At 51.1% G+C, this 23,740-nt stretch overlaps 1 protein-coding gene across 2 annotated transcripts; it reads right to left on the bottom strand.

The window, feature by feature from the left end:
• Nucleotides 1–4,822: 4,822 nt before the first annotated feature.
• On the bottom strand, nt 4,823–23,038 carry Nol9 (nucleolar protein 9). 2 transcript variants are annotated; one of them, XM_052178271.1, is made up of 12 exons: nt 22,565–23,038; nt 21,201–21,420; nt 20,828–20,955; nt 15,972–16,107; nt 15,768–15,858; nt 15,112–15,209; nt 12,480–12,641; nt 11,438–11,738; nt 10,655–10,772; nt 8,595–8,772; nt 6,688–6,821; nt 4,823–6,315 (listed from the first exon to the last, which is right to left on the bottom strand). In XM_052178271.1, the coding sequence occupies exons 1-12, from the start codon at nt 23,003–23,005 to the stop codon at nt 6,181–6,183; spliced, it is 2,142 nt and encodes a 713-aa protein (XP_052034231.1). In that variant the 5' UTR covers nt 23,006–23,038; the 3' UTR covers nt 4,823–6,180. The 2 variants fall into 2 exon arrangements, with proteins under 2 accessions (XP_052034231.1, XP_052034233.1); XM_052178273.1 differs by having other exon boundaries at nt 15,768–15,855.
• Between the last annotated feature and the right edge of the window lie 702 nt (nt 23,039–23,740).

Raw genomic sequence — 23,740 nt, 5'->3', positions numbered from 1 at the left:
ACCTGGCCAGAAGAAAACTTTCCAGTGTTATGTTTTGCCATGTGAGTCCGGGAGATGGAACTCTGGGCCATCGGGCTTGGTATCAGTCCCTTTTCCCTGCTCACCCAGCCAGCCAGCCCCTGCAGATCATTTTAAAAATATAGTACTGGTGAGCTGAGTGTGGTGGTGTAGACTTTAATACTAGCACATGGGAGGCAGATCTCTGTGCGTTTGAAGGGAGTCTGGTCTACATATAGAGTTGTTCTAGGTTGGCCAGGACTCTATAGTGAAATTCTGTCTCAAAAAAGGGGGATGTGGTGGTGAGGAAAGGGGCTGAGAAAGTGTGGTGGTGAGGGAGGGGGCTGGATAGATGATTCAGTGGTTAAGAGCACTGACTGCTCTTTCAGAGGTCCTGAGCTCAATTCCTAGCAACGGCATGGTGGCTCACAATCACCTATACTGGAGTCTGATGCCCTCTTCTGGCATGTAGGTGTACATGCAGATACAGCATTAATACTCATTTTTAAAAAAAGTTTATTTATATGAGTACACTGTAGCTGTCTTCAGATCCCATTACAGATGGTTGTGAGCCACCATGTGGTTGCTAGGAATATTGGGAAGACACTTTAGTGACCAGATAAGGGCAGGGCGAGCAGCATTCAGGGAGCTTCTCCCCGCCACTCACTTTCTAGCCACGCCCCCTCTCACAGGTGGCACAGACCTAATGGCACAGAGCATGCACAAAGGCATCATTCACAGGTTTCGAGGTGGTGTTGGAGAGATGCCCTGGCAGGTAGAAGCCTCTCAAGAGGTGACCTGGCTTCCCCGGAAGCCCTGGTGGAGGGAGAATGGACTCCCAAACACTGATGCGTATCCACAGAGTGAGCTCCAGGACAGCCAGGGCTACACAGAGAAACCCTGTCTCGAAAAACCAAAAAAAGAAAAAAAATGTTTCAAATGTTATTGTATTTGTGTGTGCCCATGACATATGTGGAGGCCATTCTGGGGGTTGCTTCTATCCTTCCATTTTTATGTGACTGCTGGGGCTTGAATCCAGGTCACCAGGCTTGCATAGCAAATCTATTTACATCCTAAACCTTTGATTTCCAAGCTTTTTTTTTTTTTTTTAAAGACGTCTGTCTGTATGTGTAGCCCTGGGCTCTGGCTGCCCTAGAATTCAATCTATGGACAAGGCTGGCCTGGAACTCAGATAACCACCTGCCTCTGCCTTCTGACCACTGGGATTAAAGGCATGCATGCATGTGTGCAAGCATGGGCCACACATATGGCTGATTTCTTTTCTTTTCTTTTTTTTTCGAGACAGGGTTTCTCTGTGTAGCCCTGGCTGTTCTGGAACTCACTCTGTAGACCAGGGTGGTCTCGAACTCAGAAATCTGCCTGCCTCTGCCTCCCAGAGTGTTGGGATTACAGGCGTGCGCCACCACCGCCCAGCTTGACTTGCCAGTTTCTGAATGAAGGCAAGTGCCCACTGCAAGGCAGAAGTCCAGACTTGGTGGGGACTGGGTTGACACTCCACTGGGTCCTCCGATCACTTGGCCTTACTGCCTATGATCTCCACACTGAAGAGCCTCTTCTACACCAAATAGCAACTTGAACTTCTCCCGAAGAAGAAAAACTTCTGCCCACACAGAAAAACACCAGAGCTCTCAGTTCTGCCAACGTGCTCCCTTCCAACACTGGTCTTGTGAGCACAGTGTACATTTGAAAAATTTTATATGTAGTAGACTCCTCAGCTTGCAGCTTCGTCGGTGCTGCCCACTCCTTTCCTAGAAAGCAACAGTAGGGAGAGCCTTCTCTTTCTGATCCCAAGGCCAGCAGCAGACACCTGGCTGGGCTGCTAGGGGAGAACAGCCTGGGAGTTAGTTGGCAGAGTTGGCCACACCCCAGAATCTAAGCAAGTTCAAAAGCTTTAGGAAAACTCCATCCAGTGACTGCTGGCTGCCCTAAGGACAGCTGGCTTGAAACCATGGCAACTGCACTTCCCAGAGTAGTGGCTGCTCTGTCGGTTCAGCTCTATTTGCTGATCTGCAAGGCTTTGCATACTCTGCCCTGGCGTGTGTGACTCAGGCACCCTGTGCCCGGGTGACTCTCCTTTCAGCTTGTGCCCTCGCCCACCCTCCAGCTGCTCGGTCCTGGCAAAGCCCCGGGGACATTTATTTGTGCGAGGCCTTTCCAGAGGCCCTGCAGGTCACATGCCTTCCCTCCCTCAGCACAGATGGGCCCCTTATCTACGTTAGCCACTGCTGAGCCTGGCTCCTCAGCAAAGTCTGGTTCTCTTTGCTAGGGTGCACCAAGTCAGGGAAAACCAGAGTTGCCCTGGGTTGTGTTCTGAGGAATCTCTTGCAAACGCCCTGTTTAGCGGTCACCCTGACTTGGGGTCAATTCCCAGCACTCACAGGGCTGCTCATACCTGTAACTCAGATATGCAGACAAAACTTATCAATTAATATAAAGTACAATTTTTTTTTTTTTGGTTTTTGGGATTTGGTTTTTTTCGAGACAAGGTTTCTCTGTGTAGCCCTGGCTGTCCTGGAACTCACTCTGGAGACCAGGCTGGCCTCGAACTCAGAAATTCGCCTGCCTCTGCCTCCCAGAGTGCTGGAATTACAGGCATTCGCCACTATTGCCCGGCATAAAGTAGAATTTAATAATAATAATAATAACAACAACAACAACAATAGCAGAACCTCTGAACGGTGGCCAGATGCAGGGATGCACTTTTATATTCTAAGATCTAAAGTGTTTTGCTTGCATGCACACATGCCACATGCACATGCATGCCAGTGGAGGTCAGAAGAGGACATCAGATCCCCTGAAACTGGAGTTAAGGGGAGGTGCGGGCCAGCACAAGGACACTGGGAATCATACCTGACCCCTGCATAGGCAGCGACACTCTCCTGGTGAGCCATCTCACTAGGAGTCGCGGGGTTCACACCCGTAGTCCCCACACTGGGGAGGCAGCAGCAGGAAGTTCAGGAGCAGCCTGGTCTATAAGCCAGCCAGTCTCCGGCTGGTTGGGGTTACCTACTGAGATCCTATCTCAACAAAACAGTCCACCCAAACCCAAGCTCACTCTCCTTGGTGCACAGCCCCTTCCAGGTAACACCCATACGCAGGCATGTATGCACACACACACACACACACACACACACACACACACACACACACACACACTCTTCCTGTTACTGCAGCCTCAGGCAGAAGTGTCTGGTGGGGTTTCTGTGAACCTTGAGCCCATTAGCCTCTTTCCAAAGCTAATTCCATTCCCGTGGCTTAAATGTTTAAATAATTATCTGGAATAAGCTACCGTACAGACTGAAGCACACAAATCCACGTCCTCGGAAACTTTAATGATCAGGCTCATGGCTAATGAGATTTCTAGGTACTGCACAGTGGAGAATGGTCTTATTAAAATAAAACCTCGATGCCTGCCTTCAGAGTTTATGACCACAGGGACAGGCTGTGTGAGAAGAGTGCCTTGGCAGGCCTTTAGACAATCTCCCTTGCACTCTGAAATACAGGAGGAAACAGACTTTGGCTAAGTTCCTCCTCAGGGGTAAATTATGGCTGCCCCAGCTCCAACAGCAGTGTCTCACCCATTGTGCTGCCACTCACAGCGAAGGAACAAAGAGTCAGACGGAGGCTAGAGGAGCCAGTGGACGACTAGAGCCCCAGCACCCAGGAAACTGAAGCAGAAGACCACGCCAGCAGGTTATCTGGGAGCTCTAGGCCCCTGGGCCACGAGCGAGACACTGTGGAGTGGGAGGGTGAGAAGGGAAGGAGGGGTAGACAGTGGATAGAGACCACTGCCTGGGGGCGGGAGTGTGTCCCTGTCTCAGCCTGAGAATGGGTGTTACCTGGAAGGGGCTGTGCACCAAGGAGATTCAGGGGTTTGGGTGGACTGTTTTGTTGAGATAGGGTCTCAGTAGGCCCTGGGCCCATCCAGCAGGCCTTTCACCTGTGTAGGTTAGTATGGGCTCTTTATCTACACCATCTGATAACCACCTCGTGGAGCAGGCAGAAACCTCAAGTCAGAAGTTCCCCACCCCCCAAACAGGGTTTCTCTGTGTAGCCCTGGCTGTCCTGGAACTTACTCTGTAGACCAGGCTGGCCTCGAACTTAGTAATCCACTTGCCTATGCCTCCCAAGTGCTGGGATTAAAGGCGTGCACCACCACCGCACAGCAGAAGCTCTTATTAAAGAGATCCAGGTGGAGGATGCAGCTGCCTCCCTGCCTCCCTCCCCACTGCCCAGACTCTGGAAAAGATGGCAGCCTCTGCACTATCTTTCTTGGGCCTTAACTTCCTGATGACAACAGCAGGGCAGCAACAACTTATAGGTGCCACTCTAACACAGAACTGGCAATCTAGGGAAGGTAGTGGCTGCCTCAGTTCTGTAGTGTTCTTAAACAAGTGTGCGTATGAAAACTATAGTGGGCCAGGACAGATCATCTGAATAGAACCACACACAAGGGACACAGGGTGATACCAGCACTGAGAATTGGAGGCCAGCCTGTTCATAGTAAGATCCTGTCTCCAAATAACACCTCTCCCCTCAAAAAAAAAAAAAAAAAAAAAAAAAGACAGCAGAGCTGAAAACTTGCCCCAAATGCCAACACCATAATTGCACAGACAGCTGTGCCAGGTCTCACCAGAGCCAGGCTTCAAAAGCCCTCCCCTCTGGGAATCCTGCCAGAGGCCTTTGCTCCTCAGACACCTGCCCCTGCCCACAGCTCCCTCTACCAATGACACCAGTCTTTACTACACGGTCAGCTTTTAAAAGCTAAGATTCCCCCTTTAAAGGAAAATGCAGATGGGAGAGCTGTATTCAGGGTCTTTATTATTGTGAAGACAGGACGATCTGAGGTGACAAAGGCTGTCTTAAAACTCTTTGCAAGACTAAGATGGCACATACTTGTGATCTGAGCTCTCAGGAAGCAGAGGCAGGAGAATCAACTCAAAGGAGCCCAGAGACCAGCCTGGGCAGCAGGGTAAGAGCCCCTTCGCTCCCAGAAAGGCTCACCACAAGCTCCAGTAAGACAGGAACTGGGGGCTGGGGGAGAGGCGGGGCCTAGTCAGGGAACCCTGCAGAGACCAGGCAGGAAGAGCAGCTCTGCCTCTTAACAGATTTTTCAGAGGGTGAGGCTGCTGCAGGGCAGAGGCAACTGGGCCCGAAGAGGATCAGGAGCAGACAAGATGGAGACAAGCAGTGGTGCGAGCCTCCACAGCCTTGGTCCTCTATGATCCTGCTGGCTGGTGACAGACACATCATGGTGGCCTGAGAGGCGCCTTAGCATCCTGCTCTGCAACCACAAACATGACCGGACCTAGTCGCTCCTGATGACAACACTGCCTGCAGTGGCCTCTGGGTCCTTAGAAGAAATCCTTGATAGCGACTGTCTGCCCAAGCCAGGCATGCGTGTGTCCACAGGCGGTGGGAGCACACCCAGGCTTAAGGAGCCATGGTTTCCATAATTAACCCAGAGGGTTTCTGGATGACAGAGCAAGTTCTTCAACATAAAGCCTCATGATTAAAAAGACCCAGAAATTATCATGAAATACAATCCTCCAATCCTTGCTTACACTGGGAGATGGGATGGCATCAAAAGTCCCCCTGGTTCAATGCAGGCCTCTGCTCCCGTCCGATGACCTGCTTAGGCCCCAAGCAGTTGGCGCTACACCGAGAGCCGGTGGGCCAGCCTGCCGCCTGGTTTCTAGGAAGTCCTTTGTGGCCCTGATTTTCTTGGAGAACAGAAAGGCCGTCCGTCTGTCCTTCCTCCTCCTGTTCTGAGGACATCACGGCTTTCTTCACTGGTTTACAGTTCTCAGGAAGCACTCCTCATGCCAGGGACAACCAGTCAAGAGGTGTGGAGCAAATTTGATACCAAACAGCTTAGAAGCCTCAGAGCTAGTGTGGCAACACAGGCCTGAAATAACGGCCTTGGACAGTGGAGACGCGAGGACCCAGAGTTTGAGGCCAGTCTGAACTGTATGATAGGAGCCCCGTCTTGGAGAAGAACACGGGGGAGGGGGGAGGGGCCTTGAATGACTGCCCACAGCAGTTTCCAGTTCCATGAGCCGTGGGCATGAGCAGGAGCCCAAGAGCCACCTGGACTTCTCAGTCTGCTGACGGCCTGGGGACAGGTGTCCAGGTAGGAAAGTCTCTCTCCACACCCAGGCTTTATTTTCTTCTTGGCCGTAATTTGTGTCTAGGAACTGCGTTTCCATACGCCCTTCCTCCAATTTTCTTTGATGCACCAGGAATATGTAACTTATAATCTTTGGTGACGTAAGGAAGCGCCCCTTCCGGCCCAGGCTGAAATGGAAATACAAAGCAGCAGCATAGAGACCTGTCCACAAGGAATGTGGGCATTCAAATCACATAATCAAGTGCATGTCTCCAGGGGACGGAGCGATGGCTCAGTGGTTAGAGCACTGACTGTTCTTCTACAGGACCAGGGCTCAATTCCCAGTGTGCACATGGAAGCTCACAACTTGTCAGTAACTCCAAGGTATGAAACCCTCACACAGAAACACACGCAGGCAAAACATCAATGCACGGGAAATGGAATTATAAAAATGAAGAAAAAAAGTGCCAATCTCCCAAGGACCTACTGCCTCCACCGCTGACGACGTCACCTCGACCTCCCTGCGCAGGTTCCCACAGGCCTGCACCATGTGGACTTACCTGGTTCTTGAAAATACAATGTGGAATGGAGATGGAGCCAATCAGCAGACAGTTCACAGTTTTTAGCTCCTCTGGAGGCAGAGGTGTGAGGATGAGGAAGAACCGCTTGTCCATGTCGATGCCTCTGCAGATCCCTTTAAGACAGAGAGGCGAGCGTCAGCCGATCTGCAACGCTCCCTCTCAACCTCAGGAAAGCGGAGGTCAAGGTGACCTAATGACTTGGTCACTGGGAACTGATCTCAGGAGCTCTGGAAGAGCAGTGAGTGCTCTTAACTGCTGAGTCCTCTCTCCAGGCCAACATTAAGGGTTTCAATTTTGAATTTTGGGGATGAATATACTGCGTAGCAGCTAAGCACATTTGCTGCTCTCCCAAAGGACCCAGGTTCCATTTCTAGATCCCATAGGTGACTCACAACTGCACTCCCAGGGTCTGATGCCCAAAACACTTCCAGTGTTTTACACAGAACACAATGTGCAGCAAGGCTGGCGGGCGGCCTGGCCCGACAGGGGAAGGGCGCTTGCTAGCTTTCAGAAGACCCAAGCTCAGCTCCCAGCACCACCGTCAGGGAGCTCACAGCCGACGGGAATGCTAGCACTAGAAACCCAACACCTCTGTTCTCTAAAGGCTTCTAAACTCATGTGAACACACCCACAAAATTAAAAAGGACTTTTTTCTTTTGTTGGCAACACAGCCCTTGTTGTCCAAAAGCTTGTTAACTTGACAAGACTGTCCTCAAGCAGGAGACCCACTTGCCCGTGCCTCCTGAAGTAAGCTATGATACTTAGCTAAAAAAAAAAAAAAAAAAAAATTTAAGAAAGTGCCATTCAGGGCTGGAGAGATGGCTCAGCGGTTAAGAGCACCAACTGCTCTTCTGAAGGTCCTGAGTTCAAATCCCAGCAACCACATGGTGGTTCACAACCATCCATAATGAGATCTAACGCCCTTTTCTGGAGTGTCTGAGGGCAGTGACAGTGTACTTAAATATAATAATAAATACATCTTTAAAATAAAAGTGCCGCCAGGTGGTGGTGGCACACGCCTGTAATCCCAGCACTCTGGGAGGCAGAGGCAGGAGGATTTCTGAGTTCGAGGCCAGCCTGGTCTACAGAGTGAGTTCCAGGATAGCCAGGGCTATGCAGAGAAACCCTGTCTCAAAAAAACCAAATCAAAAAAACAAAAAAAAAGTGCCATTCAGGGGCCAGAGAGGTGACTCAGCAGTTAAAAGCACTGATTGCTCTTCCAAAGGTCCCAAGTTCAATTCCCAGCAACCACATGGAGGCTCACAACCATCCATAAGGAGATCTGATGCCCTCTTCTGGAATATCTAAAGGCAGCTACAGTGTACTTTTTTTGTTTTTTGTTTTTGTTTTTTTTGAGACAGGGTTTCTCTGTGTAGCCCTGGCTGTCCTGGAACTCACTCTGTAGACCGGGCTGGCCTTGAACTCAGAAATCCACCTGCCTCTGCCTCCCAAGTGCTGGGATTACAGGCAAGCACCACCATGCCCAGCTTATTAATAAGTCAATCTTAAAAAGAAAGTGCCGGCCGGGCATGGGGGCACACGCCTGTAATCCCAGCACTTGGGAGGCAGAGGCAGGAGGATTTCTGAGTTCGAGGCCAGCCTGGTCTACAGAGTGAGTTCCAGGACAGCCAAGACTACACAGAGAAACCCTGTCTCGGAAAAAAAAAAAAAAAAAGTGCCATTCCCATGTTCAGCCAGAAGGGACTTGACCAGGCTAACATAATGTGATGCAGGTAAAACCCTGCCCCAGGAGCACAGAGAGACATTAATTTCTCCAGCGAAAGAGGATTCTCTATGTCTGACACCGAAGAATACAAGGTGCAGGCAGAGTCTGTCGTCTCCAGTGAAGAGGTCAGAGTAGGAGGCATGACTCACGGTTTACTCACCGAAGCCCAAACAGTCACAGATGGGGCTCTGGGCAAGCAGGATGGGGCCCTGAGTGTAGCCTTTCATGTCATCCACAATCCTGCAGAGGCCGACCCAGCTGGCATTCACAGCGTACAGTATGTGGGTAGGTGCGACGTCGGCGTGCATGACCCGGATAGCAACTGCACTGAAGGGGACCTGGAGAATAAGCCACAAATGTGCACCTCTCTCGTTAACTTCTTCCGAGATGAGTCAATCAGACAGTCTACTGCCTTAGAGGCCTGAGCAGTGAATGAGCAGGTGTGGACTACAATGTCTGACTTAAGAGACTCGTGTGTGCTCACTTCCGTGTCGTCTGACTTCGCAGGGTTCTTTTGCAGACAGTGTTACTATACATATAGCCCAGGCTCACCTGAAACTCAGTATGTAGACCAGCCTGCCTCAAAACAGGACATCACACCAGGCCCCCCTTGTTTTCTTCTGAGAAAAAAGGGTTTCTCATTGAACCTGAAGCTATCTTCCCCAGTGCTGAGGCTGTAGGCATGTGCCACCACACCCAGCCAAAACCTGGGGTTTTGAAAACACAAACTAGGGGTTAGCTCCGTTGTCAGAGTCCTGGCCTACAATGCGGGAAGGCCTGGGCGATGTGGGACATGACGATTCTCATGGCTCGTGGCAGACAGAGGCATGGACGTGAGTTCAAGGCAGCCTGGGCTTCCCTCCTTCCTGTCAGAATACTCTTCATTCATTCCTTTCTCTCCCCAACTTAAGAACAAACCCAGAGCGCGGGTCAGACCAAGCTAGCACTCAGTCAGCTGCAGGCTTGCAGGGCAGCACTTTTTGATGGACTAGGGGAAGGCTGCCCAGGAGCCGGCCACAGCGTCACTCTGCGCCGCAACGTTTGCTGTGCTGTACTGAGCGCCACCTTGCTTTCTCAGTTTCCTTCTTTCTAGAAGCAAACCTCCCATCACCTTCAGGCTTCCTCATGACCTACAACACGTGCCATAAGTCAGTGTAGTGACAGTAATTCTGGAATTTTGGTGTCTTTAAAAACAAAAAGCAAACAAACAGAAAAACCCACAAAAACCCACAAAAACCCACAGAAATATTTAAAAAACATGGTTTTTGTTTTAATCCCAGGCGTGGGGATATAGAGCGGCTTAGGACTGTCCAAAGCAGCTGACTATGATTTGCCTCACGCCCTGGCAGAGGGTGGTTTTGCCAGCTGCTAGGTGACACTTGGAATTCTGGGAACTCTTCAGAGGGTATATAAATGCTAGGGCCTGGAGAGGCGGGGTTTGTTGTGGTTTGTTGGTAGCCTTGGTCAAAGAAACATGAAGAAATTAGATTCAAGGATCACCATCTGTCTGTCTATCTCTCCTCCCCCAAGAAGCAAAGCCTAGCAGAGCAGTCACGCCCGCCCTCCCTCCTGCCTCCTCCTGTCTAAAGCAGAAGACTCCAGAATATGTGTGTGTGTGTGTGTGCCCGCGCCCACGCATCTGCATGAGAAGCTTAGACTGAGTGTCATCCCACATCACAATCACCACTGCTACTGCCTGAACCATCTCCATCACCCTAGATCCTCACACAATCATGGTTTCCCCCAAGCAATTCCTAGCAGCCTGGCCTCTGCATTGTAGATGGTTGGTGTTACAGCCTGACAAGAACAACCAGGTCCACAGGAGGCGCTCCGGGTACCAGGTTCTGGCAGGGCGGCTCAGTGCCCCACAGTTTCCTAAGACCTACCCTCATGCAGCTGCAAAGAGCAAATGTGGGGCAGGGGCAACCCCCCCCATCAGAAAACTTATAGCTGTCGCGCAACTACAGTACACGGCCGACACTGAGGCTCGCCCGCCGAGAACCACCTGCCAACTCTGCATCTTCTTCCAGGAAACCCAGCCTCACTGTTCCTTAGTCTCCTCATCTGAAAACTGGGGACAGTACCAGAACCCACACCACAGGGCTGTTTGAGATTTAGGCAAGCAAGGAGTTATACAGGAGCAGACAGGCACTCATTGGGCCTCAGAAGCCTCCAGAATCTTATCAGTATCAGATAATTTTGCCCGCCAGCTCCGATTACCTGATAGGGCGTCAGGCTGTGCAAAGGACTAAGCGGCTTTGGCTCTGGCTCTGGCAGCATCAGCTGGCTGAGGTAACCTAGCATTGCCAGATCTCGAAAAATCTTGTTGTATTTGATTCTGAAAAGCAGAGCAGAGAGGAGTGAGGAGAGAATCACGCAGCCCTAGCCTCGGCGGCCAGCATCACACAGACTGCGTCACAGTGACAGGACAGCACTCATCAGGTCACACTAGACACTGCTCAGAGCAGAGTGAGGACAGCATCACGGCAACCGCAGCCTTGACAGCAGTCACAGCCACAGCACACTGTGTCACAGCGACAGCACACATCAGGTAACACTAGACACTGCTCTTTCAGGATATTCCCAAACCCTCGGGTTGGAGATGTGGTTTGGTTTGGAGGGTCTGCCAACCAACACCAAGAAGCTATCTAAATGGCCTGCACTACATACACACACACAGAGACAGACAAACACACACACAGCAATCTCCATCTGAAACCCTGCCTTGACACAGCCCTCCGAACACCAGGAATCCTAGACTCCTCAGCGCTGGCCAACAGCACCAGAAGCCCCACGGATAGCCATAAAAAAACCAGAAAATCTTAACAGGATCATTCTCTTTTTGTTTATAGGGCTTCACAGTACTACAGGCTAGCCTCGAACCCATGACGCCCACCTCTGCCTCCCCGGTGCTGGAATGATCTACAAGAGCCCCATGACCACGCTGAGCAGAACCCGTCCCCGCCACAGGATGGCACTCCTGACAAGGGGTTCTGTACTTACCTGTTTTTCTCATTTTTACTGCTTAAGAATTCCGAATAGACAGTTAACAGTATATGCCCAGTGAAGACTGGAAATGGGCTAGACTCTTTCTCGTCATCATTAAATTCCAAATTGTCTCTAAATTCTGGAATCTCAAGACCTCGGTATCTCCTGATCTTGCTTTTTGTATACAGGCCATCTGTGAGCTCTACGTATTCGGAGGTGAGAGTTTGTACTAATTTATTCCGATCAGAATACAGCTGAATGACATAGTTGGGGGACAGGACTCGGATCAGGTCAACAAGCAGCAGCATCCCTTTACCTGTGCAGGAAGAGACACCACAGGCACAGGTAAAGCACGACAGACCGGGCAGCACGGGCACATCTGATGCGATCTGCCACCCTCTTTTGGCTTCCAAGGGCATTGCATGCAGTGTTTAACAGAATAGAAAATTTAAAAACAACCAACAAGAGCCAGGCAGTAGTGGCAGACATCAAAGGGACAGCGGACCTGAGTTCAGGGCCAGCCTGGTCTACAGAGCAAGTTCCAGGCCATCCAGAGCTAGACAGAGAAACCCTGTCTCAAAAACCAAAACAAAAACCAAGCAAGCAAGCAACCAACCAAAGTGAAATATGTAAAAATATCAACTGGTTTTTCCTTCTGGCCCCCACTCCTGGAATGATAGCTCTAAAACTAATTATTAGTAAATGCCTGGCCACAGCTGTGCCGCTCATTCAGTGACCAGCTCCTAACTCCACTCACTCAGTGACCAGCTCCTAACTTGCTTAGTTGCCTCTCCTTCAGCCCCAGTCTGCTTCTTCCTTAGTCTTCCTCAGCACCTCCCTCTCTTCCTACCAGTGTCCCACCTCCTATTCCCTGCCTCAGCTCATTGGCCACTGGCTTCTTAATTGACAGGTACTGTTTCCAGCTCCAAGCTACCCACACTCACCCTCATCTGAGCACTACAGTGCACGTGTACGGACATACCACACACACCCTGTCATCACTGGCCGTGCAGTGCTGTGACAGCTGCCTGCACGACCACACACGTGCACAGCTTACCTGTCACCCAACCCATTGTGTTGATGATAAGAGGGGACTCTCTCTTGTAACCTTTGAACACGTACTTTACTATCTCAATGTAATTCTCATAGTCACTGTAACAGTGCATCTTCCCGTAGTACACCATCCTCTGTGGGTGCCGCTGGTGGGTGTACGGTGGTCCTAGGAGATGAAACCAGGAGCAGTTAGTAACCAAACTCTTACCTGACATGTTAACACTCTGGGGGCAGTGTGCTCAGCGCTCCTAGTGTTGCCACTCTAATGCAGGTCCTCACCTAGGAGGTAACCCCCAGCCATAAACTGTTCTCCTTGCTACTTTACAACTGTCACTGTCAGTCAACTGTATCTAATATGCAACATGGGGGGGTGCCAAGATCCACGGGCTGAGAACCACTGCTCTTGGGGGTTCAGTCCACAGCACTGCCAAGCAGTAGTAGCCACGCCATGGCCACGAAGCAATGGTGGGATTCTGTCCCTGCCAAACTGCCAGAGACATCGGAAATTCTCAAACCACCAAGAACACCCCCAATTTCATGTATGTAAGTCAATTCCAACCATGTTCTGACAAGGCTGTATTTGTTCCAGGTACTTGAGGTACAACTATGAACCTGTGCACCTTTTAGGGCTTAGAGTCTGCTGAAAGTTTAATCAATGACCTTTAATAACTCCTTGCTGAGTGGCGGAACCCAGGACCTTTGGAAGAGGAGTCAGCACTCTTATTGGCTGAGCCGGCCCCCTGTACATACTTTTAATCCCAGCATTTGGTAGGCAAGGCAGCTGCAGCTTTGTGACTTCCAAGACAGCAAGTTCTGGGCAGACCTGAGGTACACAGTGAGGACCCCAAGCCCCAAAAGGAAAAGACCAAAAGGAAAAAGCCAGAGTTCGGCCTTAGTGGAAGGAACATCTGCACCACTCTCACAGAGAAGCGGAGTCTGGTTCCCAGCACCCAGGATCGGGAGGTTGATAATCACCTCCAGTGCCAGCTTCAGGGGCTAGGAGATCCTCTTCTGCCTACAGGGTACCTGCCCGAATGTGCTCCCAACCACCCCCCCCAGCCCCCCTACAGATGCAGAAACCCGATGCTACAGATCACCGAGTAAAGCTGATACCAGGGTTCAGTTCCCAGAACCTACATGGTTCCGACTCCCTCTGTCACTAGATTTTCATGTGTGTATGTGTGCCAAGACACTTGCACCTAACTCCCACTCAAAATATGCAAATATGGGCTGGAGAGATGGCTCAGCGGTTAAGAGGACTGACTGCTCTTCTGGAGGTCCTGAGTTCAATTCCCAGCAACGACATGGTGGCTCACAACCATCTGTAATGGGATCTCTTCTGGTGTGTTGGAAGATAGCTACAGTGTACTTACTTACTTACTTACATATATACATACATACATACATACATATATATGAAATCTTTTTTAAAAAAAGAGCAAATATAAAATTTAAAAAACATAAACAGTGTTTTGGACATGGTGATAAATTCTTTAATCCTATGATTCAGGAAACAGAGGCAGCTGAGTCTCTGCAAGGTCAGGACAGCCAGGGCACACACAGAGAGAAACCTTGCCTCAAAACAGTAAAAAAATAAAAAAATCCAGAGCTGTAGCCAGGCTGTGTTGGAACAATTGGCACAGGTCTTTAATGCCAACACTCGGGAGATGAAGTTGGACATTCTCTAACCTAGATGACAGTAAACAGCCAGGCGGAGTGACTCTCATACAAGACTAAACATAGGCCAATTCCCGGGGACAGAACTAGACTAAACAGCAACTAAGAGAGGAAGAGATAGGGGAGATGGCTCAGCAGCTGAGAGCACTGGCTGCTCTTCCAGAGGCTCTGGGTTCAAGTCCTCACACCCACAGGATAGCTCACAAGCATCCTAACTCCTGTTACATGGGGATCCAACACACTCCTAAAGACAGACAGGCAGGCAAAACAGCAATGTACAAGAAATTAAAAAATAGTAATAAATATGAGAGAAAGAGAGCTCGCGCGAGAGCGAGTGCCACACGGATAGACAAGGGTGGGAGGACGAGATAACTGTAAAGAAAAGTGTTTCATGGGGGATAATAAAAAACTCTGGAGCCAGGCCATGCAGACCTTCACCTAGGAGGCAGAGGCAGGGGGATCACTGTGATTTCCAGGCCAGCCTGGTCTACATAGTGAAATCCAGGACAGCCAGGGCTACACGAGGAAACCCCGTCTCAGAAAGCCATCCATCCACACGGCTGTGTGGATGCGGCAGTGAGATCCACAGAAGCTGAGAACCATGCCCACCCCCACCCCCGTAGACGTTTCAGTAGTACTGGCTCAGACACACAGGTCCCTCTGATGCTGTTAGGGTGACGTGTTTGTAATTTACACGTCGGCTCACAGAAGAGCACGAACCAGCTCAAGTCCCAGTTTACATCTGTGTGTAACTCCAGTTCTGAGGGATCCAACACCCTGGACTTACACACACATAAAAATTATTCAAAAATTTTACAGAAAGTATTTGTATTTCTTAAAGTTTAAACACGCTCGAGTTTGTTGTGGACGCTGGAGGCAGGGTGATTCCCTTTGCGTATTTTTCGTTTTATACAGAATTTGAGAGTAGCCTGAGGCACTGAGAAACATGTAATACGTACCCAGGAGTGGGTCTGTGATGTTGAGTAAAGACACACAGCCAGGAGGAGTGAACTCTGTCTGCCCCAGATCACAGTCCAGATAGTCAACCCCAGGAATGCTGAAAATTGTGAGAGAGAGAGAGAGAGATCTGAGCCAGCCTTCCTCTGTGCAGGATGTGTGACACACAAGGACCATTATCCCGTGTGGCCTGGTAGCTGTCCTACTCCACGAGGCGGGGCCACGGTGCAGGCAAGGCCCTGTGCCGTTCATGACACGCAAGGTATTCTACAAACTATCACAGGGCTTAGTCCTGAGCTCGGGGATAACAGCTGGCCCAGCACAGACGGAGAGCAGGCACCCAGGCACCCGGCTGCAGCCGGGCAGAGCCAGCCCGGGAGGGAGGAGGGAGGTAAGGAGCACTGCAGAGCGACCACTACAGCCAGGCTGACAGCCCGAGAGCTAAACAAATCCCCAACTCAAGTCTGTCCATCAGGCTGGGCATGGTGACTTATGCCAGTAATCGCAGCACTGGGGAAGCTGAGGCAGGAGAATCACAGCAGCCAGACTGGTCTAGAGGGTGAGACCACACCTTAGCAGATCAAACAAAAGCCAAGTCTCTCCACTTGACTCACTTCACGCCCAGAGGACCAATGAAAACACAAGCGAGCGAGCTTACCTATTTAATAACTGGTTAATCAGTATTCTATTGAACGTTGATTTTCCAATGTCACAAGCGCCACACAACAGGATGACAGGGCAGCCATCTACTTTTGCAGGTAAAACAAACAGTGAGCCCTGGGGTGAGCCAGTCCTCGGGACTCTAGTTACGAGCGGTGACTGAGGCTTGGGGACACGGGCACTTACAGAAGGCCACACTCACCACAGGACACGCTGACTAACTCCTCCAGGGCAGCAAGTGCACTCTCGCTCAAGCAGATGCCTTTCTTCCTCTTCTCTCTTCTGATGCCAATTTTCCTCAAAGCTACAAACTCCTCATTAACCCGCGCAGGAATGGTCTGAAATATAACAACTGAAACTGTAAGGTTTTTTTCTCTTGGTGTTTTTCGAGACAGGGTTTCTTTGTGTAGTCCTGGCTGTCCTGGAACTCACTCTGTAGACCAGGCTGGCCTCGAACTCAGAAATCCGCCTGCCTCTACCTCCCAAGTGCTGGGATTAAAGGCGTGCAACCACCACCTGGCATAAGGAAAGTTTTTAATGAACATGCATTTGTTTGCTTCTAAGTTAATAAGCTGCCCACCTCTAGGTTTTGAGACAGGATTTTTCTGTGTAGCTCTGGATGTCCTGGAACGCTCAAAGTCAGAAATCTACCTGCCTCTGCCTCCCAAGGGATCAAAAGCATGTACCATTACTTCCTGGCTACAAACTTTTTCTCTCTCTCTCTCTCTCTCTCTCTCTCTCTCTCTCTCTCTCTCTCTCTCTCTCTCTGATTTATCATTATATGTGAGATATGAGAGTTCACTACAGCTGTCTTCAGACACACCAGAAGAGGGCACCAGATCCCATCCCATTACAGATGGTTGTGAGCCACCATGTGGTCACTGGGATTTGAACTCAGGACCTCCGGGAGAACTGTCAGTACTCTTAACTGCTGAGCCATCTCACCACCCCCAAACTTTCTCTTAATATTCCAAAATTCAACCCTCATCACAGGCCCCACCAGCAGCATCCTGCTCCTTCTCACGTGTAAGTCTCTTTCCACAGCTCACACCCTTCCCAGGCTGCCCCTGCCTCTAGATAATCAGGAAGGCATGGAAATGTAGGAGCAGCTCAGCAGAGGCCACGGAACACAGCAGACCCCGGGTAGAGAGGCAGATGGAGACGGAGAGTAAAGGGCAGTGTGCGTTGCAGGGCCTGCTGGATGAAGATACAAACTACAATGGCACAGGGGGCTGGGGGTAGAAGGTGTCCACCAGGCAGAGAGGAGGGAAGAGGGCACCTCCCACAAATGCAGCTCCTGCAATCGGCAGCTCAGACGTTCCTGCCCTGGGTGCCTCCCACTACTAGAGTTCCTTCTGTGGAGGACAAAACTGTCATCAAGAGTTGAAGAGATTGGGGGCTGGAGAGACGCCTCAGCGGTTAAGAGCACTGACTGTTCTTCCAGAGGTCCTGAGTTCAAATCCCAGCAACCAGTGGCTCACAACCATCTGATGCCCTCTTCTGGGGTGTCTGAACACAGCTACTTAAATATAAGTAAATCTTAAAAAAAAAATTACATTTCATGAAAAAGAGTTGAAGAGATGGCTTTGTGGCTAAGACGGATTACTGAGCTTACAGAAGACCAGTGTTTGTTTGGTCCCTAGCACCCATGTCAGACAGCTCACAATCAACTGTGCTCCACTCCAGGGAACCTGATGCCATCTTCTGGCCTCACAGACATATAAATGGAAAACAAACTCTTCAAAATGCAATCACACAAAGACCTAGGCAGATGGCGCAGTGGTTAAAACTCTAGTTATTAGGACCAGAGTTCAAATCCCCAGTGTCCATGAAGAGCTAAGGAGATGTGAGGCTGCTTAAGCCCAGTACTTGGGAAGCAGAGGCAGGAACCCTGGGAGAGCCTGGTTAGGGAGAAGAACTGTGACTGGAAGGCCCCTGTTGGGCATCAGTGACCTTAGCTCAACATCCCCAGCTGAGCTGTTTGCCCAGGAAACATCCAGCAGCTTAATTTAATTGCAGTTTTCCCCACCCTGGGTGGTAGGGACCTCCCAGGTGCCTGACCTATGGCTATGATTGTTTCTTCCTGTTGTTATCCCTGACCTCTAGTAGATATTGCTGGTCGCTCAGTAAAGCTTTGGCATTCTCCCTACAGAATGAGCCGAGTCTGTGTCTTCTGTCAATCCCGCAGGTCCACGCCTGATACCTGTTATCGTGGCAGCGTGGCCCCAGCTTCAGCGAGACACTGTACAACGAGTGGGGATGGCCTGAGGATCACCTTCCACATCAAGTTCACACCTCAAAAGCATCCCCCCCCCAGAAAGAAGTAAATAAAAACAAGCACATGAACCACCGTATTGGTCGGATCTATGTAATCCCAGAATGCCAGGAGGTGAGAGAAATACAATGTACACAGTAACACTGTCTCCAAAGGACAACAGAGAAAGAGAGAGAGAGAGAGAGAAGTTCTCCCAGAAGACAAACCGCTGTTCCCAGCATCCATGGCTTGTGACTTTCTGTAAGTTCAGCTCCAGAGGGACCCCACCCCTGTCCTACACAGGCTGTGCACATCTGCACACACCCATGTAATTACACACTGAAACTGCAGTTCCAGAGACACACCCTCCCACCACTACACTTCCCTCCCTCCCTTCCCTCAGCAGCTCTCTGCTCGCACACCAGCCAGGCCTGCTCCCCTCTGGACAGCGAGACCATGCCAGTGCACACTCTGCTAGCATACTCTGCTAGTGAGTCGCCCTCTGGTGGTGTGGTTGTTGCACACTTGTAATCGTTGCACGCACACATCTACCGATTGGTTTTTTTTTTAATTTTATGAATATGAGTACACTGTAGCTGTACAGATGGTTGTGAGCCACCATGTGGTTGCTGGGATTTGAACTCAGGACCTTTGGGAGAGCAGTCAGTGCTCTTAACCACTGAGCCATCTCTCCAGCCCCCTACCGATTGGTTTTTTGAGACAAGGTCTCTCTGTAGTCTTGGCTGCCCAAAGTAGACCAGTCTGGCCCTGAATTCACAAGAGAGCCTCCTGCCTCTGCTTCCCGAGCACGGTGACTAAAAGGTGTGCGTTACCACACCAAGCTTACATTGGCATTATCTTGTTTTGTTTTGTTTTTTGGAGACAGGGTTTCTCTGTATAGCCCTGGCAGTCCTGGAACTCACTCTGTAGACCAGGCTGGACTCGAACTCAGTAATCTGCCTGCCTCAGCCTCCCAAGCGCTGGGATTAGAGGAGTGTGCTGCCACCACCACCACCACCACCTGGCTACATTTGCATTTAAAAGGTTGAGGACAACCAAAGTCAAAAGAGAAGAGCCTGACTGAAAAAAAACAACAAACAAAAAAGGGGAAGAGAAACTTCTTACAAGGCCACCTTGGGTAGCTTTTAATCCCTACAGTCAGGGTGGCAGAGACAGAGTTAAAGGCTAGCCTGGTCTACAGAGTGGAGTTCCAGGACAGTCAAAGCTACAGAGAAAATCCTGTCTCAAACAAAAACAAAACAGACAAAAAATTAATTAACTACAAAAAAGGGGGGAAGGAAGAAAGGGAGAGGGGAGGGAGAGGGGAAGGGAGAGGGAGAGAACACTTTCTGTTCTTGCAAAGGGCTGGGCTTTGATTCTCAGCCCCACATGGAGGTTTACACCAGGCACACCACATATGGTACACATGCACATGTACAGGTAAAATACTCACACACAGAATAATACATTTTAAAAAGTCATTTAAAGTCTGTTGGTGGTAGATAACATCTTTAATTCTAAGACTTTGGGAGGCAGGGGCAGGAGGATTTCTTTGAGTTCAAGGCCAGCCAGGTCAACAGAGAGGGCTACACAGAGAAACCCTGTCTCAAACTAACTAAACAAACCAAATGCCTGGTAAGCCATGACCTGGGAGGAGACAGAGCTCTGACCGCTGCCCATCCAGCCTGGCCTCCTTGACAACCTTCAGGCCAGCCAGAGCGCCAACAGACAACTCGGAGAAACAAACATAAGGGGTCCTCTGGTTACTACACACATGAGCTCGCGCCCGCGCCCGCCCGCCCGCGCGCGCACACACACACACACACACACACACACACACACACACACACACACCCTGCACATAAACACACAGCTATTTGCTCCTCCCACGGCGTCAAGTTCTGGGGGTGGGAGGGGGCAGATCCAGGCCTTCCCCTCAGCCCCCCCTTCTCTGCTGTGTTCAAGTGCCCAGGCACACATTGTTTCAGACTCCCCTCAGGAAGGTACTGCTGAGCTCTGGCTCCGCCCACTTCCCTGCGCCTTCCCTTCTCTCTCTCTCTGAGACAAAGGCGTTTCCTTCTGAGCCCTTCAGTGGCTCTCATCATGAGGTTATCCTTCCTTCAGCAATCTACAGAGATCTGTATGATCCAGATCTTCACCCTTTCCAAGTGCCTCAGACTACCTCAGACCGGCAATGCCCCCAACCCTGGCCATTCCTCAGGCGCCTGTGACTTCAGTACCTTCACTCCCTCTGAAGCGCAAGGCCCAGACCTCTCCTCTCTGTGTGCTGTGCATAAGCTCTAGCGCTTCCCTCCCCCATTTGTGTTCTCAGATGCCCTCTCTGTTGCAGGTCCCAAATGCATAGACCCTCGACTCCTAACTGCTCACTCCCACACTCTGCCTGCTCGACGTGTGCAACCAGACATCTCTGTTCCTCACAAAGAGTTGATTGAGTTTGACTGGGCAGTGAAACCAGGAAGCAGAGGGAATGAGTTCAGGACAGCCGGTCTGAATGACGTATGCAAGTGTGTGCCGTACCTCATGTGTGAGGTCCGAGGATCACGCCCACGAACTGCCTCTCCTTCTGCCAGGAGTACCCGGGGTGGAACCCACATCAGTCAGGTTGTTCAGCAAGTGCCTTTACCATAATACATCTCTCTCTATAGACTATCTCCTGCTCACACACGATCTTCTGAACCCCTACCCCACTGACAGGACAGAGGGGACAATCGCTGTGAGGGGGTCCCTACACAGCCGTTCATTCGGCCGACTGCTGGAGCAGGCTCATGGAGCACTGGCCTCACCTCCTGCAGAAGCACGTACGAGGAGTACCTATAGGTCTTGAGGAAGTCCACTAAACGAGTCTGAATCCGTTCCAGAATCAGAATGGAGCCCAGAGGAGGGAAGTACCGTACTACCCAGTCTCTGTCATCTGCAAAGAGAGGAGTGATTCAAGATCCCACAGGGCCCATCCCAACCGCTAAGCTCTAGGCTGTGGGGAGCACCACCCGGGAGGGGCAGCTGATTTTTCCATATCTGGGTGGAGACAGGCCATCCAATAACTTAACAATAACTTAAGACCCCCCCCCCCCCCAGTGAGGATTTAGAGTACAACGACCAGAACATACTATGCTCTTACAAGCATTAGCCTTGATATAGGAAGCGGAAGCTGATTACCGAGTTTCGTGTAAGGCTTGAGCAGGGAGCGGATCTCCCTTCTGATCCCCTTTTGACTCTTCTCGGGTTCTGGGTATGGAACCCCATTGATGGTCAGATAAGAGTGGGTGTAGACAGAGAAGACATCTTGGGGAGGCTGCCCCTGTTTGATGATATGGCCGTATATTTCCAACTGGCCGTAGACGCAAGTGACTCGGCAGATGCCACCGAAAGTAAAACCCTAGCAGGAAAAGAAAAAAATTTACAGATACCGATACCGAGGAAAGAAAAATTCTAACACCGTATCTTGCTATTTACCTATCAAAATCACTTTTCTTTCTTGGTTCAGGCCTCAGGGCCCTGGTTGTCCTAAAACTGACTATGTAGAACGCACAACAGGCTGTTCTTCAAATCCTTACAATCCAACCATCCCTGCATTCAGAGTGCATGTGGCCACACCTGACAGGGAAACACACCCACGCTACACAGAGGCTGCTCACTGGGTAGGAGCAGTGGCTGCTCTGCGGGGTCCCCGGGCTTGGTTCCACAACAGTCACATGGTGACTCACAGCCTTCTACGACTATTTTCAGAGGCCTGATGGTCTACATTAGCCTCCTCAAGCACTGCAGGCAAAACACATTCAGAATAAAAACAAGCAATCTGCCAGGCAGTGGTGGCTCAGCACGCCTTTCGTCCCAGCACTTTGGAGGCAGAGGCAGGCGGATTTCTGAGTTCGAGGCCAGCTTGGTCTACTACACTGTACTAAGTAACCAACATCTGTCAGGTTTTTCTTTTTGGGATTTGGTTTTTTCAAGACAGGGTTTCTCTGTGTAGCCCTGGCTGTCCTGGAACTCACTCTGTAGATCAGGCTGGCCTCGAACTCAGAAATCCGCCTGCCTCTGCCTCCCAAGTGCTGGGATTACAGGCGTGCGCCACCACCGCCCAGCCTCTGTCAGGTTTTTAACCTAACCCTAAACACAATACCTCCACTGCGGGTCCCAACACCGCTCTCACACCCGATGCTTACAGCTCCCAGCATGCTCTGAGTCTCCAAGTTCTGGGGCCTCACCTCTCGACACGAGTGTGGCAATGTCCCAAAGATCAGAGTCTGTCTGACTCCTGGCTCTGCCTTGCTACTGTCTAACCTCGAGCAAGTTACTTAGTCTTTCGGCCCATAAACACAGGGGAGAAATGGCAACTGTCACTCCCGTGAGGGATCGGAGTGTTAAATGGTTTCGAACACCTGGATCGCGGACGGCTGAAGTGCCTGTAAACCCGACCCATTGGTTTGCTAGGAGTAGAGCATAGCTGGCAGGCCTCCAGGCTCCGGAGCAGGGGGATGGGCTTGCATCCGACCAGCATTCCGGGGACGCTGACGACTCACCTCTCCGGGCGGCAGCATCAGCAACACGCGGCCCGAGCCGAGGTCCCGCGCGGGTTGGGTGACGTTCGGGGACACCTTCTGCACGGGGCGCCCGGATCGGCTCTGGGGCGTGGAGTGGTTGCGGGGATTGAGCAGGCTGCAGGACCCGGGCTGGGTGCGGGACGCGGGCGGGCCGCTGGGCGCGGGCGGGCCGCTGGGTGCGGGCGGGCTCCGGGGCGCCGGCCGGCTGCGGGCCCGGAGTTTGCACTTTACCGCCACGTGCGCGCCCAACGTGTGTGCCCGCAGCAGCCGCCGTCGTAGGCGCCGCAGCTCGCTCCGGGTCAGGACCCCGAACCGGCGACGGCCCCGGCGGCTGAGGAGGAGGTGGGGCCGGGCTTTGCGGACCCGCTGCCAAGAGGAGCGGCTCGGAACCCGCCGGAGCATCACCTCCGACTCCGCCATGCTTAGCCCAGAACCCCGCTGGCGGGAAGATCTCGCGAGACCGCGTGGCCCCGCCCCTCCCAGCGGAAGAGGTGCGGGGCTGTTTGCTAGCGCCACCTCCCGGCCGGCGTCTGCAGCGCATCATCGTGGACTTCTGCCCTCAGTGGCCGCCTGGGAAGCTTGGAGGTCCCACCCAGGGTTTCATTTACATTATGCAAAAGCCCACCCTGGCCGGTTGGAGACAGGGGAGCCAAACCTCCTGGATTTAACCACCAGGCCACCTCGCAGGAAATCCACCTGGGATTCTTTTTTCTTCCTGCAGAAAAAAACCCTCCAGGATTGGCATTTTAAACAAATCTGGTCCATTTGTATATTCCATGTTTGCATACATTTGTCTTCTGGCTGATGGCAGCGATCCTGGACAACGAGGTTAAACCCTGATTAGCTCACACTTTGAATGTCTGAATACTGGGGTCACCACCGCAAAGCCTGGTTTCAGGTTTACTAAATGAGGTTTACTATGTTCTGTGACTGTAGCTGACATAAACTAGCAGTACCATCAGTTACTCCTGTGAAGGATGTAGGGGGATGGCTTGGGCCCTGGAGTTCAAAGCCAGCCTAGGCCTCAGAGCAAGAGAACACTTCAAAAACAAAGACTGAAACAAAACAACCTGACCTTCAATGCCCCAGCCTTCCTAAAAAAATCCATCAGGGTTCCCTTCCCTAGACAGCTGGGCCAGAGCATGGGCAGAAACC

This window comes from Apodemus sylvaticus, chromosome 3, assembly GCF_947179515.1.
Source record: "Apodemus sylvaticus chromosome 3, mApoSyl1.1, whole genome shotgun sequence".
NCBI lineage: Eukaryota > Metazoa > Chordata > Mammalia > Rodentia > Muridae > Apodemus > Apodemus sylvaticus.
The sequence above is the reverse complement of the archived record's forward strand: the minus strand, read 5'-3'. Positions and strand labels throughout refer to the sequence as shown.

Bases quoted from the DNA above. Each gene is read 5' to 3' on its own strand.
- Nol9 (XM_052178271.1), bottom strand. From the start codon at position 23,005: ATGGCGGAGTCGGAGGTGATGCTCCGGCGGGTTCCGAGCCGCTCCTCT. The intron at 20,956-21,200 runs GTAATCAGCTTC...CTCTCTTTGCAG, and splicing joins CAAGCCTTACACGAAACTCG to ATGACAGAGACTGGGTAGTA. The intron at 16,108-20,827 runs GTGAGGCCAGTG...GTTATATTTCAG, and splicing joins CGTACGTGCTTCTGCAGGAG to ACCATTCCTGCGCGGGTTAA.